The 14,865-nt window shown below is 42.6% G+C and overlaps 1 protein-coding gene across 4 annotated transcripts in view; it reads left to right on the plus strand.

Annotated features, from left to right (window-relative positions):
* Positions 1–14,603, plus strand: part of RSPRY1 (ring finger and SPRY domain containing 1) — a 31,775-nt gene extending 17,172 nt beyond the window's left edge. For all 4 annotated transcript variants that reach the window (XM_052686161.1, XM_052686164.1, XM_052686162.1 and 1 more), the window contains 11 exons: positions 305–431; positions 1,649–1,707; positions 2,575–2,641; positions 3,371–3,502; positions 4,264–4,379; positions 5,076–5,219; positions 8,106–8,217; positions 8,815–8,917; positions 10,197–10,349; positions 12,625–12,729; positions 13,729–14,603. In XM_052686161.1, the coding sequence (XP_052542121.1) occupies positions 305–431; positions 1,649–1,707; positions 2,575–2,641; positions 3,371–3,502; positions 4,264–4,379; positions 5,076–5,219; positions 8,106–8,217; positions 8,815–8,917; positions 10,197–10,349; positions 12,625–12,729; positions 13,729–13,825 (1,215 nt within the window). In that variant the 3' untranslated portion in view covers positions 13,826–14,603. The remainder of the gene's footprint in view (positions 1–304; positions 432–1,648; positions 1,708–2,574; positions 2,642–3,370; positions 3,503–4,263; positions 4,380–5,075; positions 5,220–8,105; positions 8,218–8,814; positions 8,918–10,196; positions 10,350–12,624; positions 12,730–13,728) is intronic.
* The last annotated feature ends 262 nt before the right edge of the window (positions 14,604–14,865 follow it).

A 14,865-nucleotide genomic window follows, 5' to 3' on the forward strand; every position in this document is an offset into this window, starting at 1 on the left:
TCCCATCTGTTCTTTGTTATTTTTTTAATAAAACAGAACCATCCTGTGCTGTCTGGTTTTGGTAGATTCTGTGATTGTGACATATTACTTCTACATTGTATCACCAAGATTGGAAAAGACCTCTAAGACCACCTAACCCAACCATCTGCCTACCACCAGTAGTGCCTGCTAAGCCATATTCCTCAGTGCCACATCTGTGCCTTTGGTTGAACGCCTCCAGGGACAGTGACTCCACCAAGTAACATATTGAGCTGGGGGAAAACTGTGCATCTCATGCGAAGAGACTTCTGATTTTCTTTTGCAGGATGCATTACAAAAGCTGACTGAAATATTAAACTTAAGTGGAGCTGCTGCTTGTCATGATGCTTGCCACCCTGCTAAACATCGGAATACAACTGCGGTGCTGGGCTGTTTAGCTGAGAAATTAGCAGGTAAAGCCAAGGGATTGTTCTGGAAGCTCACCCCCAATCCAAACAACTTGAGTTTTCTTAGAACTGAACAATGTTCTGCTTGGAGTGGATGCTTTGTCTCCCAGGTGTGACCTGTTCCACTCTTTGATTAAAACATTGAACAGATTCGGTCACCAGTTTGGATCTGAATGAGTCACTTTAAATCCCAGATACTTAAATTCCTTGGTGGGTTGGTTAGCAGTCTGACACACGTTTGTGAATCTGTGTTCATGCTTACAGTATGTGGTCTTAGCATTGGTAATTAGTCTTATTTCAGAGTTATGTGAGCATGTGGTTCCGTAGTCAATAGGCAGGAGTATTAACTTAGAGGCTGGGTAGAAGGACAGAAGAGAGATGCTGTTTCTGCTAAACACATGCTGTTCTGTTGTACCTAGCTGGAAAGATTTTCTCTGCTGTGCTACTTAAAAGATCACTGTTGGACTTCCATTTTAAGGTGACTTTTCATACCAAACTTCTTAAGCTCCCTAAGTGCCCTGTTGGAAACTGATGGTTAAGTTTTAATTCCTGCTGTTGGGCTTTGTATTTAGTGTTGAGCTCCCATTCTGAGGAAAGGGAAATGGAGAAAAAGTGATTGTCTGGTGTCACCTGGCTGTTATTAAAAATATAATTTCACTGTGTCTGTTGAAGGAGAGAAAAAGAGCAGGAAACATATTGCACTGTAATATTTCTACCTTCTCGTTACAGTAAGTCGAAATGAGACCCAGTGCCTGCTAATTGCAGCAGCTCAGACAGCAAATCTGTTCATGCTGTGGTGGAATCCACCACGGCTGTTCAGAGCTTGAGTTGCTGGAGCTCGGTTCCCTTGCATCTCTCCTGGATGAACAGGCAGTATTTTAGGGTAGTTTCTTTAATTGACTACTTGTCATGATGCTGCTGCAAACTGTATAGCTCACAATCAAACAGGCTGTATTAGACCCCTGGTTTGGCTTATTTAGAGCTGCTGGTAAATGGAGCTAGTGAGTCTTCAGCCTCTATGGAGGTTTGTGGCCCTGCCTGTGGCCAGGGGGTTGGAACTTGGTGATCCTTGGGGTCCCTTCCCATGCAAGGCATTCTATGATTCATACTTTCCCTCTGCAATTAAAGGGCAGCCAGACTCTTCTGCTCTGTATTACACTTCTAAGCAGTGGTGGATGTATGATAGTTCCCATGGATGGATCTAACTTCCAGTATTTTTACAGGTCCTGCAAGTATAGGCTTACTCAGCCCAGGCATATTGGAATATTTACTTCACAGCTTGGTAAGTGCCTTCAATCCTTTAGAATGTATCCGTTTGTTGTGATGAGAACAGCTTTGTGTGACAAGTCTGGGTTGATTGGTAAATACTGATAATGTTCAGAAAGTCCCAGTGAAAATATCCCCTAAAATATACAAGACTCTGCTGTTCCCATCTCCTGGTTTTAAGAAGATATTTGAAGTAACCAAACCTTGCTGCATGTGATACAGAAGGCTTCTCATCACTATTCCTCTGTTTTTTGTTGTCAAGTGCAAACTTTTTTTTCTTCCTCTGCAATAATTATTTTGGATTACTTTCTTTGCTCTTAAGACCCTCGTCTTCCTCTTTGTGTTCTTTGTTTTTACAGAAAGTTAAAAGAAGGAGGCTTCATGGAAGCTGGTCAGAAAGCTGAGAGGGGGTTTTTTGTTTGTTTGCTTTTGGAGAAGCAGTTCTGTGCTTTACTCTAGAAAGGTCAAGTTTCTATTCAGTGCTCTCAAATCAATGCTAAAAGTCAGTTCTGATTCCTCTTGTGAGCTCAGTGGCACAGTTGTGGGACTGTTGTGAGATGAAGAGAGGCCATTGTGAAGAATTGGTCTGAGTGGCCTGCTTGGTTGACTTCAAGCTATTTGCTATGATCTCTTGGAGGGCAGGGAGAAAATTCATGCATCCTGTTTGAGTGTGGTTTGTTGGTGTTCCTAACTGATAGAATAAATTGAGGTCCACACTTAGAGATTCTCAGAAGTTCACAGGCCAAAGCATCCTGATGTGCTCGAGCCAACTGTTGGCAGAAGGAGGGGTTAGGTGACTTCCAGCCTAAGGCATTCAGTGGCAGAGCTGTTCCTACCCACCTGTATCACATACTTACTGACTGTTCTTACTGCTCATGTTTAGAATTTCCAGTCCCATCCGACGGTGATGCTTTTTGCACTAATTGCACTGGAGAAGTTTGCACAAACGAGTAAGTATCAGCCCAGTGCTGCTCTGAACAGTAACATTACAGCTTCTGCGGCGTGTGGTTGTCATTTGCTTCATCAGATCACATTTCTTGTAAGTAAGGACTGAAATGATATGAAATGTGGCAGAGAAATATTGGTGCACTTAGAAGCAGGAGGGAATATTGACTGTGTTAGTGCAACCCCTCAGGACCCGTGAGCTATTTGCAGAAGCTCAGTGCGGAGCTCATCAGTTGGAAAAGAGTCTTATAAAGTCTTATGACACGAGGCTGTTGTCACTGAAATAAACCTGTATCAAAGAGATTCAGAGCAGTGATGGTTGGGTGCATGCAGGCAGGAAAAGCATTTATTGCTTGAATGACACCCCCACCCACAAAGCCCTGAGAGTTTTGCTGGAACTCAGTGCTTCTCAACAAGCAATTGCATCATAAAGAGTTACAATAGGAAACCTTTGTTACTGGGGGGGGGGGAAAAATCTGTATTAAGATGGAGAACAGCCACTGTTTGATTGTCTCTGGTCTGACTCCATGCAGGCAGGTGCTGTATCTGATTGCAAGGTTAGTTTGGGAGTGGAACTTAATGCTGGGATGTAAAGTTGGTATGTTGGGTTGTTTTTTTGCTGTTGTTTTCTGTTCCTACTGTGTTTGTGCAGTGCTACTTCTTTATCTAAACGTATTGTTGGTTTATAGGAGTTTCTTTTTTTTTTTTTTTTTTTTTTTGCTCTCAAATTGCAGGTGAAAATAAAATGACAGTTTCTGAATCCCGCATTAGTGACCAACTGATCCTGCTAGAGAAATGGACAGATCACCCAGACTATTTGAAACGCCAGGTTGGATTCTGTGCCCAGTGGAGTTTAGACAATCTGTGTAGGTATAGCAAAGGGATGGATTCGTTTAGTGGCAATCCTCCGAGGAAAGAGGTTTGAGGACTTGGTAGTTTCTAATGTCCTTTGGTTAAATTTGGGAAAACAGGCTGCTTGGGCTTAAGGGGCTCCAGTCAGTGTATGGTAGGCCAATGGTGGTTGTTTAGTAAACGTCTGTCCAAGTGTTGTAGCAAATCAGGGAAATAAGAAGCAGCCCTAAGATAAGATCTTGATTTGTAAGTTAACGTCTACATGTCAGCAATTTGCTGCCTGGTAAGATAAATGCTTCAGATCCTCCCACGTGAAAAGGGGAAGAGCTGCTTTGGCTCAGCTCAAGTTCTTCACCCACTTGAAACTGAGAGAGTAGAAAACTCTTTGTATGTTTTCTGTCCCCACAGTACTTTGCCACATGTGATGAATTGAGAAAGCCCTGTCCTACTGAATATACACATACAATGGTAAACCCTGAAACAGTTGGCATCGTGGCATAAACCTGCATGCCTTTTGTTTGCCTGTGGATTTCTTGAAAGTAATACTTAGGCTGAAGGAGCTCTAGACAGAGTTATCTATTAGGTTCTGCTGTTTAGAGAACATTTATTGCAAGAGGTGCTGTTTCCCTGCAGGCAGAATGCCAATCTTTCATTCATTTATGCCAGAAGTGAACTGGATCCTAACAAGAATGATGATGATGATTATTTTTGCTACATGAATTGTTCAAAACGAAGCTTTGCTGTAGCAGTCACTTGAACTAATTTTATTTTGCAGTTTTAAAAGAAGGCAGGCAGTTTACATATGAGAAGGTTGACTTGACCAACATCAGGGCTATGCTAAACAGCAATGATGTCAGTGAATACCTGAAGATATCACCACATGGATTAGAGGTAAGGATGTCATTTCATGGTTTCAACTGGAGAAAGAAAAAGTAAAGCAATGCCTATATTCAGAATGGGGAGCAGAGCACTTACAGCTCATTTTTTAATTAAAACTGCCTTGTGGAATCATAGAACAGCCTGAGAAGGACTTCAAAGATCATCTGGTTTCATCCCTCCTGCCATGGGCAGGGTCACCAACCACCAGACCAGGCTGCCCAGAGCCACTGAAATTTTAATTTCAGCTAAAACTGTTTACTGCTGTGATCCCTGTGCTTGAATTGCCTGATCTTGAGGCACTTATAGAAGCAGAATTCTTATCTCAGCCATGTTTTGTTTTATTTCCTCTGTTACATGAAAATTCGTCTATAAAGAATAAAAGTAAGGTTGACCACCTTGGCTCTTGTAGTAAGAGCTAGCTGACAGCCAGTGACATTTGGTCTTCCTGTCTTGGTTACCTCTAAGTATTTAAAATTGATTCCATCAGTGCTTGACTTCCTCCCTTCTCTTATCACTGACCACATTTCAGCCTTGCCTACTCAGCAGTTAGGGTGTTACCAATGGCACTTTGAAATTGTATTACCTCTAACACTGTGCCTGTGTATTCTTACGTGCAAGAAACTTCATCCAAGGGGGGAAGGGGGGGGGAAAGGAGTTTGTTGAAATGCTTCTTTTGCAGCAGATTAACTTCTGGCTTGGTTTTGGCAGGCTCGGTGCGATGCCTCCTCCTTTGAAAGCGTCAGGTGTACGTTCTGCGTTGACTCTGGAGTTTGGTACTATGAAGTTACAGTCATTACTTCAGGAGTGATGCAGATAGGATGGGCTACCAAAGACAGTAAATTCCTCAATCATGTGAGTCCATGCAGTGTCATCCAGCCAATCGTGTACTTCTCAACGCACAGGAAAATAACTCTGGTTATTCTGTGGCAGTAAATGGGTGCTTACACCTTTCACTTAATTTTCCTCTACTTTAGCAGAGCTGTTTTTTATTGATGCAAGTAGTACAAGGAAGGGCAGGGTTGTCATTGCAACACACTGACACTGGTCACACAAATGTTTCATAATTGCTAGCAGAGACAGCGTATCTACTTGCCATTGCCTGTGTGTTACAGGGAAATGGTTTCTGTCTTGTGCTTTATGCTCTTCTTGGGAACTCTTTAGTCTTCAGGTAACAGCAGTGGTTTCTGTCAGTGTTTTTTGTGAAGTAAACAGTTGCTTGCTAAGATCTGGTAGGTTATCATGCACTCGTTTTTGTGCAGGTCATCAAACAGCCATTTGATTTCTCTCTTTAGCATAGAATCATAGAGCCATAGAAGGGCAGGGCCACCAACCTCCACATTTAACCAGGCTGCCCAGGGCCCCATCCAACCTGGCCTTGAACACCTCCAGGGATGGACGGGGCATCACAGCCTCTCTGGGCAGCTGTTCCATCACCTCACCGCTCTCATAGTACAGAACTTCCCCCTGACATCCAACCTCAATCTCCCCTCCCTCAACTTCAAACCATTTCCCCTTGTCCTGCTGTTATCTGCCCTTGTAAAGAGCTGGCTCCCCTCCTGTTTGTAGGCTCCCTTTATATTTATATTCCTGTTCTGTTAATTTTCACTAGGGAAATATTTTTTTTCAGGCGATTTTGGGATGTGATGCAGTTCAGGAATGTGGCGCTTTTTTGATTAAACATAAGCATTACAGAAAGACTGAATTCTCTGCATTTTTACCTTTGTTCTGATAATATAGAATAAGTACACTTGCTTATTTACAGTTTCTTTTATTCTCTAATCCAGCTAGCTTGGTATCTTATTCTAGATATTCTTTTCAGTATTTAATTTTTAAAGTTGTGCTCTTACATGGCACATCATACTTAAGTGCTGGCAAACATGCTGTCCAGACCTACAGTCAGAGAAAAATCTCTGCTAATGTTAGTGGAGATGGAACTGGGACCTCTTTCTCCTTAAATATTCATGGTAAAACTGGATGGCTGTCAAACTCAATATGCTGTACTGTATTTGCTTCTCTATTTTCATAATGCTGAGAAAGTGTAGTGGCTGCTACCCAACAAACTTGTCTGCTTCAGCTTAGAAGGAACTTCCCACGTTATCAGCCTTCCAAAGTTAGCCATTGTCAAGTTCATCAAAGCACGAGTTAAAAATTCAATACAGAAGGCTTAGATGATGCAGCTTACTGCTGCTGACTGGAATGGAAAGACAGGGCTGAGACTTTAAGTTGACATTCCTACTGGCTGAGCTTGACAAGAAATATAGCTGTAATCCAGGTAAACTTCATAGTTGTCATTACATGGTTTTGTGATCCCACTTGGCATTTCCTTCAGGAGAAGTGTTTACTTGTTTTGAATATAGAGGTGAGCAGTTAAATCTGCTCATTTCTGATCATTATGGGAAGTTATTCTACAGCTGTGTCAAATGCAGACGCTAAAATGAAGGTAGGCCAAAAAGAGATGTGAGGTGAATGGAAACATCAGTGGCAAGAAACACATGGGAATGGAGTGTGGCCTTTCTCACCATCTACCTTGAATCTTCCTATGGTCTTTCTGCACTTTTTAGTAGTGTAAATAGCATTGTCTTCTGCTGGTACAGGTATGTGTGTCTGTATCACGTCCAAAGTCCAGTCCCCCAATTCTAGCATGGCACTGAGTGCTGTTTTAAATTTAGTTAACCAAACAACAACAACAAAAACAGCCAAACCCTACAGACCTGTCCTAAGCACAGGCATTGCTGTTGTTGAGTGTAATGGAAACTGTTTGAAGTGAAAGACAGCGTGTCTGCCTTCAGAATGTTAAGAGGTTTAAAAGATTTTTTTTCCCCACTTACTGTTAAGGTGCTTGGTGTGGATGCAGCTTTGTCTCTTTCCTGTACAAATAAACAGAAGCTGTCATATCTGAGCTGGGTTCTCTGTTGCTATGGTTGTTTTGCTGGTGACTGAATGCTGCTGGCATATAAGTTCATCAGGCTTCTGTCTGAAACATAAAGAAATTATCTTGTGAGCACGCATCAGAGAAGCCACATGCTCTTTATTTCCAATATGTACAACAAAACAAAAAACCGATCCTGAATACGACATGAAACATTCATGAGCAGAGGTTAACTTTAATTGGGACACCTTATGTAATCAGACCCTGGCTGGTGTTTGCTCTGCAGACCAACCACGTAAGGAAGCTGTCTTCCAAAATGCCTCTGGATTTCATGTATGGACTCTCCTGTGTATTGGATTCATCTGCTGCTCTGAAACTTGTGTTTGCTTGGGACTCCTTTCAAACAGAGGGAGGCTGACACTGAGAGGGACAGAACATGCAGCACGTTCAGTGAAGGTCCATGGGACTGATATCTGTCTGTGTGCTGTGTGTTCTGGTCGCTCTTGGGAACGGGGTGGGTGTCTGTTACCAGATAAGAGAGAGGTTGTGTGCCTGTGTTGACTTTGTAAGCTTCAAGAAGGGAAGATAGAAGGGAAGATAGCTATTCAGCTACTGGACTTGAGATCTTTAAATAGACAGAATAGCTCACAGAGACTGAAAAACAACTTGGGGAGGATATCCCTTTCTTTTATTCCTCTTTGCTCTCCAACAAACTCATTCTGATGTGAAAACGAAGCCGAGGCTCTTGAAAAACAGAGATGGTGGTGGAGGGATCCCATCTTGCTTTGGAGGAGTGGTTCAGTTTGAATGCTTTAGCTGATCTCTCTGAGGAATGGCTGCAGGCTGAAATGCTTCTCCTTTTCCTAAAGGAAGGTTATGGCATTGGAGATGATGAGTATTCCTGTGCTTACGATGGCTGCCGGCAGCTGATTTGGTATAATGCCAGAAGTAAACCACATTCCCATCCCTGCTGGAAAGAAGGTATTCAGACTATATTCAGCCTATCTGAATTTGCTGTTTATCCTAGCTGGATTTCTGCACAGTGTTCTTCCTTTTGCAGGCATCACAGCTTGTTAGCAGGTGTGACTGAAATAGTTACTGCCTAATCCCGATGATGTGAAGTGTTTAATAATTACTGTGCTTTCCTAGTAGTGCCTGAAGGATGCAAAGTGGGCACCATGCTCTTGTTGTGCAATACGTGTAGGGTGTAGTTGGATAACTGCTCTCTGTGCTGCCTTTTCTATTAAAAATTTCTCCCAAGGTTGGCACAAGCATATTAGGAAGTTAGCAAATATGTGTTCTGAGGGTATCTTCAGTAATTGCAGAACAGCCAGGGAGAGGCAGGTGGGGAGAGAACAGCTCTCCTTCCATCCCGTTGCACAGCATAGGCAGACTAAAATACTTCATGTATTGACCACATTGCCTTGTGTTTTGCTAGAACAGCCTGTTCCACTCCTTTCCTGTGCTCGCCCTTAGTGAGACAGCTCACTAAAGTACACGTTGCTTCTATTTAACTGTTTCAGCTATTGGCATGCAGTGTAATTGAACGATTTAAACGATCTCTGTTTTGCACTTAAGGAGACACAATAGGATTTCTGCTAGACTTGCAAGAAAAGCAAATGATCTTCTATTTAAATGGAAACCAGCTGCCTGCCGAGAAGCAAGTCTTTTCATCAGCTGTGTAAGTATGTGCTCAGTGGGAATGACAGTGACCTGTATGGGTAACAGTTCTAATTACCTGAAAAACATTCCATTTGAAAAGTTAATTCCCAGCTGAAAGTTGCTTAGAAATGTCACAACTCAGATAACGTTATCGAGTGGATTGGTGCATTCTGAAGGCTGCATGAAGTTGCTGCATTGCAGTGGGGCTGGGGCCTGGGCAGTGTATTGAATATACAGGGCAGAATCTCTCTGACTGCATTACAGGATGGTGTCAGGCTAATATTTCCAACTCTTACGATTAACATGTGACTGATTCCTCTAACTGTCACGGAGGAGTTCAGCATTTCAGCCCTGGGAAGCTGTTGTGATAGTTGAGAGAGGCTTCCTATGCAGCTTAATTAAACACTACAGTACTTTCTAAATGGACATTACTGTGCTAATCACTTCATTCAGATTTCCTTATCAAAACGAAGCTCAAGATGCTAGCAAGACAGAAGCAGCACAGTGTAAAGTCTTACAAAATATCTGGTCTGTTCAGCTTGTTTCTCTTTTCATGTGGAGTCTGGCATTTACTTTGCAGGTTCTTCTGTGCAGTTACAATATGATTCAGCTCGGGGCCTTCCTGTAAATAAAACTGAAAGGGGTGATGGCTCTGGTGTTTTTATAAGGTGTCTGTGTGGCTGTGAAGCAGACAGCTGTCCCAGGGTAATCCTGCAGGAGCAAGGAGAGACAGATGGGCATGGTGCTAAGGGAGCTCGCAGGCCTGAATTCATGGTGTACTTCGCTGGTAGGGAACCTGTATGCCTTGCAGGTTTGCCTGTCTTGTGCCTGATCAAATAAAGCAGCCAGGAGCAGAGGGCACGTGGCTCTCCCCAATGGCTGTCAGTGTTGCAGGTGCACCAAACAGTTGTTTGGGAGGAAAATGTTATTTCCACTTCTGCTACTGAAGGAGAGACCTGAGCTGATTGATGTAAAGAGGATCAGGCTGTGGGCTGTTGAGATGTATGTATTTGCTCTTACTGTAAGTGTGACTAATCCCAGTTGTAAGCAAGCAGCCTCTATTGGTTGACTGGGGAGTAAATTCAGATAAATTCTGACAGTAAATTCCAAGGCTGAGAACTAAGAAAGGGACGACATAAGCAGCTGACATGGGGTGTGTTACAGGTTTTTCTTCCAGCTAGCTTAACCAGATCTATTTAACAAAATGTTCAGGGTGTATTTTTGTTTGTAATGAAGCATTGCTTCTAGAAAGCTCTCAGTGCTGTAACATCCTCAAATGTTTCTTCCTCCTCTTGCAGATCTGGCTTTTTTGCTGCAGCGAGTTTCATGTCTTACCAACAATGCGAGTTCAACTTCGGGGCAAAACCTTTCAAATACCCACCACCAATGAAATTTAGTACCTTTAATGATTATGCCTTCCTGACAGCAGAGGAGAAGATCATTTTGCCAAGGTAATCCTTTCCTCTGAGTACAGAGGAATGAAATACTTCACTTCTGAGTTGTGTAGCCTTACACTATCCTTATAAGAGTGATCTTTTCTGAGGTCATGCCTGCACAGGTCTCTTCTAGAAAAGGATCATATCATAGGTATAGTAAATAGAGCCCACAGAAATACTCAGACATACCATTAAAGTAATTCCTTGAGATATTAGGCTAATTTAAAGTTGCACAGTAAACTGGACTAGAAGTGTCTCGTGCTGTGTAAGAATGATTAGGTTGATTGAGGACCTATAGTTGTAATTAAACAGTGTGTCTTATTTAAAAGTGACCTAATTTGATGTTGGTAGTGTGCAGGTTCTGAATTACTGTAAGTCTCGTTGGGCTTTTCTGATTGCAGTGAAAGTTAACTCCTTTTCGTTGATTCTACCAGCAGAGGTCATTCAAATTTCCATGTGCTCAGCCACCTAAATCCACCAAAATTTGCAAAATTTGGGTAAATCCTTCCTGAACTTCCTGTGTTGTTGGCAGGTTTGAAACCTAACAGCTTTTCTGGATTAGGTCATCAGTAATGACACAATTTTCTGGCACACACACAGTAACAGGAGAATGATGGTGTGTGTCCCTTTCCAACTTTGTCTACTGATGGCTTTTTAGGCTGTTCTGCATGTGGTTCAGAGGCTCTTTTGTTGCTTCTCATCAAGTTGGAAGTGGGTACCCCAGCCATGAGAAAAGCAGATTGGTTTTGGATTACCTAGCTGGTTGTTACAGTGAGTTATGTGCTGGAACAGCATGCTACTTAAAAATAGAAAACCTACCTTAACCTTGGATTCGAGCCACAAGGCCTGAGGTGTGTGAAACTGAGTGCATGCAAGGAGGAAATGAAATCCAACCTGCAAGACAATTTGCACTTCCTTGTAGCCAGAGAAATTCACACCTGCTTGACACTGGAGGTCTTTTAAGTGAGAGTCTGATTTAGCTCATTAAACTGATCTGTTAATTGTCATTCTCGATCAGCCCTTCTTCACAGCAGGTGTCTTAACAGTTTCATGCTCTGGATGAGGACTTTGGCAGCTTGGCTGTGTGCTGGAAGGAGCTGATGACTGGGTGTGATGGCACTGGTGTCACTGTGGCCCTGGCCTCACAGTGCTTAAGCAATAGCTGCAAGAATGAGGCTTTGGTTGTCACAAAGCTGTACAGAAGGAGGTGGAACTGGCTTCTTGTTGCTGTCTGCCTGGAGACATTCACCTCCTGTGTCTATGCCTACCCAGTGATAGCACTGAAAGGCTCCATTCAGCATTGGACACTGCCTCTCTTTGTGTGGAAGGGATGATGTTAGTTCACAGCATCTGAACTGTTCAGTAGATTATGATTGGCATACAGCTACAAGACAGCTTTGATCCTAACAGGGAGTTGGAAAAGAGGCTAGGACCCAAGGTAGGACCCCAGTTATCCATCACTGGGGTTAACATAAACTCCTGTGGGGTTACAGTGGATGCAGTGTTAACCTGGGCTGGGCACTGCACCCTGCCACCATCCGGCTTGGTCTTGTAAATGCATTCCAAATCTGAAATGTCATATTTCAGCAAAGGTGGGAGCTCTGCCAGCTTGCTCTGATATCACCTGCTAGTCTGAAATGTCACATGGACTTTTTTATAAACTAGCTTGATCAAAAAGGACTTTCCTCATCCTAATAACAACTAACACAATTTTCTTTAATGCGTGCACTTACCTGCATACACTCACCTCTCTCTATATAAGCACTGCTTATAATTATAATCTGTCACATCTATGTATATGTACATACGTAATTGGATATGTGTTTGTACAGGTTTTACACCTGAAATGTTGTAGGGACTCCTTTGTATAACATACATGTCAAAGAGAAGGGAGTGAGTGCTGTCTTCCCTTGTGGTGTTTGCCATATACTGGGCTGTCAGTTTTCTTTCCAGTCTGTGTTCTTCTGAACTGTAGTACAGCACTGTGGGGTTTCCAAGCTTTCTTGATGGACAGGTGCTGCTTTCCTCTGGAAAATACACAAACACAGCACTTTAATGGAAATGTTCAGCTGTGAAAGCTGGAACTGTAACCTAACTCTCTTTATCCCTTTCTGACAGACCAGAGCAAGGGAACAAAGGCTGCTCAGAGAAACTCAGGATGTTTTAAAGTTTTATTGTTTGAGCTGTTTATCAGTGTTGAGGAGCAGGAGCACGTGTTGTGTTGGTCTTGATGCAATACCCCAAGTAGTTTAGAGCCCAACTAATGTGAGGGATACATTTCTTTCTTCAGACACAGGCGTCTGGCTTTGCTGAAGCAAGTGAGCATCAGAGAGAACTGCTGCACGCTTTGCTGTGATGAGGTAGCAGACACAGAACTCAGGCCATGTGGACACAGGTAAAAACAAATTTTGTTTTTTATAAAAAGCAAATAGGAAAAAGTCAACCAAGAAACAATGTCTGCATATCTTAGTTGAGGTCAGATGCAGTCCCTGCTTATCTTGATTGACTTCAGAGCACAAAGGAAATAACTCATCATTTTAAGGATGTGTCTGATGGCAGTTTAGCACAGACTTCCTCCCTTTCCTACCAACCTTGCTGGGTTTACACGGTGGCTCTGTGAGCATGCTAGCTCTGGGCAAGGAACAGAGCAGTCTAACTTGGTTTCAAAGGTTTTGCTGATGAATGCTGGCTTAGTACAGGTGCTGCGTGCACAATCCATATCATGAGGGGAGTAGAAAACTCATTGTACACCCAGATATTCACTAAACATTCAGTAAGTCGATAATCTGAAGTCACAAATTTCTATAGAAGATGAAAATGGGGCAGCAGCATGATAAATACTGGCACCTGGTACTTTCCTACGTTGAAGTAGCCCAAGACGCTTGGATGTGATGCTCTTGGAAGCCTTTTCCAGCCTTAATCATCCTGTGATTCTCAGTAGCCTACTGGGAAGCTAATGCAGTGAAGTCCAGTTCTGTAGTGTCTTTAGAGCACTCACTGTGGCAGGAAGACAATGGCAAGACTGCTTCCAAGTAGAAGAAGAGCAGACACCCAGTGTGCCTCAGCAAGAAGCTGTGTCAAATTTGGCAGTCTCTACTCCAGACCAGAGCTGAGATGAAGTAAAGAGTGCAGGTGTCATCCTGGCAGTCTGCACCAGCAGCTCTGTAAGGTGCTGAGCAGCAAGAGCTCCTCTCAAAGTGCGTGGACCCACAACGCCTGACTCGCCGTTCCTGATCTCTGCACTGAAAGACTTAACCTTGATTGCTTTTTTGAATTTAAGCAGGCTGAATAAACTGTGGAACGTTTGATTATTTTATCTTTTTTCTTTTTGTTTTGTAAATATTTGTAAATGCTGTAAACCCAGGCCTTTTCTTTCTTGTTCTTTCTCCTCCAGTGACCTGTGCATGGAGTGTGCCTTGCAACTGGAGACCTGCCCTTTGTGTCGACAGGAAATACAGACCCGAGTCAGACAGATTTCTCACATTTCATGACACACGTGAAGTACTACAGACTTGTTTTTAATGAACTCCAACCAATACAGAAAGGGGAAAGCATCTCTAACCAATCTTTACGCACATAGAACCGTAGCCATGGCCAGATTTCATGCTAAACTGTAAGCTGATTATCTTAAAAAAGAAAAAAAAAAAAAGAAAAAAAAAAAAAAAGAAAAAAAAAATCTTTAATAAGCTGTTTCAGGTTGCCAGCAGTGGGAACTGGTTTCAACAGTAAGGAAAGCTGGTAGTTTGGTGTGTTATGGCTATTGGTTCCTCCAAGCAAGAGCATAGGAGGGCGTCTCTCTTCCTCCCCTTTTCCTTCTCGCCTGTCGCAAGTGCTGAAAAAAATTTGCACTGGAAGTACACATACAATGCATTTCAGAAAGGAAATCTCTCCTGCAGCAGGGCCGCTCAGTCTCGTGCTCCAAAGCCTCTATTTTGGGCAGAAGTCAATACTGAAAAAGAAATGCCAATGTTCAATGTAGCCTCCTGCTGGTCAGAGACTATATCTTCCAACAGTGGATGTTGAACTGCTCCAAGACTTGATCTGTACACAGACTGATTTGAAAGGACAGTGTGGAGACTGTAGAGAAATTCACGTTTTCATAACTCGGTGATTCCAAAGAAAATTCTGATTTGTTTTTAACTACTCAAAGGCTGGTGGTATTTTCAAGTACATAATGTTTCTGATGCTTTTAACTTCAATATCCACATTTTTTTGTGAGGATATCATTTTCGGGAGGTATTCTTAACTAATTATAATGCTGGACTGGAATTAATTTGATATTCTGGGTATTTTTTAAGGTATCTACAGACATCTTTTTTTAATTAGTATTGTTTTTGAAGCTTATGTTCACTTTGGAAAATATTGAGCTAACTTAAAAGCGTAGAGAAGAATTCTGGGCCAGTGTATTTGAAGGGGGAGGGGGAATGTTATCCAAGTAACAAGTTCAGTCTTATTCTGTAACTCCTTAAAAATGCACCTTGCTTGTCATGTATCAGCCCTGCTCTGAGCAGGTTTGGGGCCACACTTTGTA

The sequence above is a fragment of the Tympanuchus pallidicinctus genome, unplaced genomic scaffold (assembly GCF_026119805.1).
Source record: "Tympanuchus pallidicinctus isolate F22 unplaced genomic scaffold, pur_lepc_1.0 scaffold22, whole genome shotgun sequence".
Classification (NCBI taxonomy): Eukaryota; Metazoa; Chordata; class Aves; order Galliformes; family Phasianidae; genus Tympanuchus; species Tympanuchus pallidicinctus.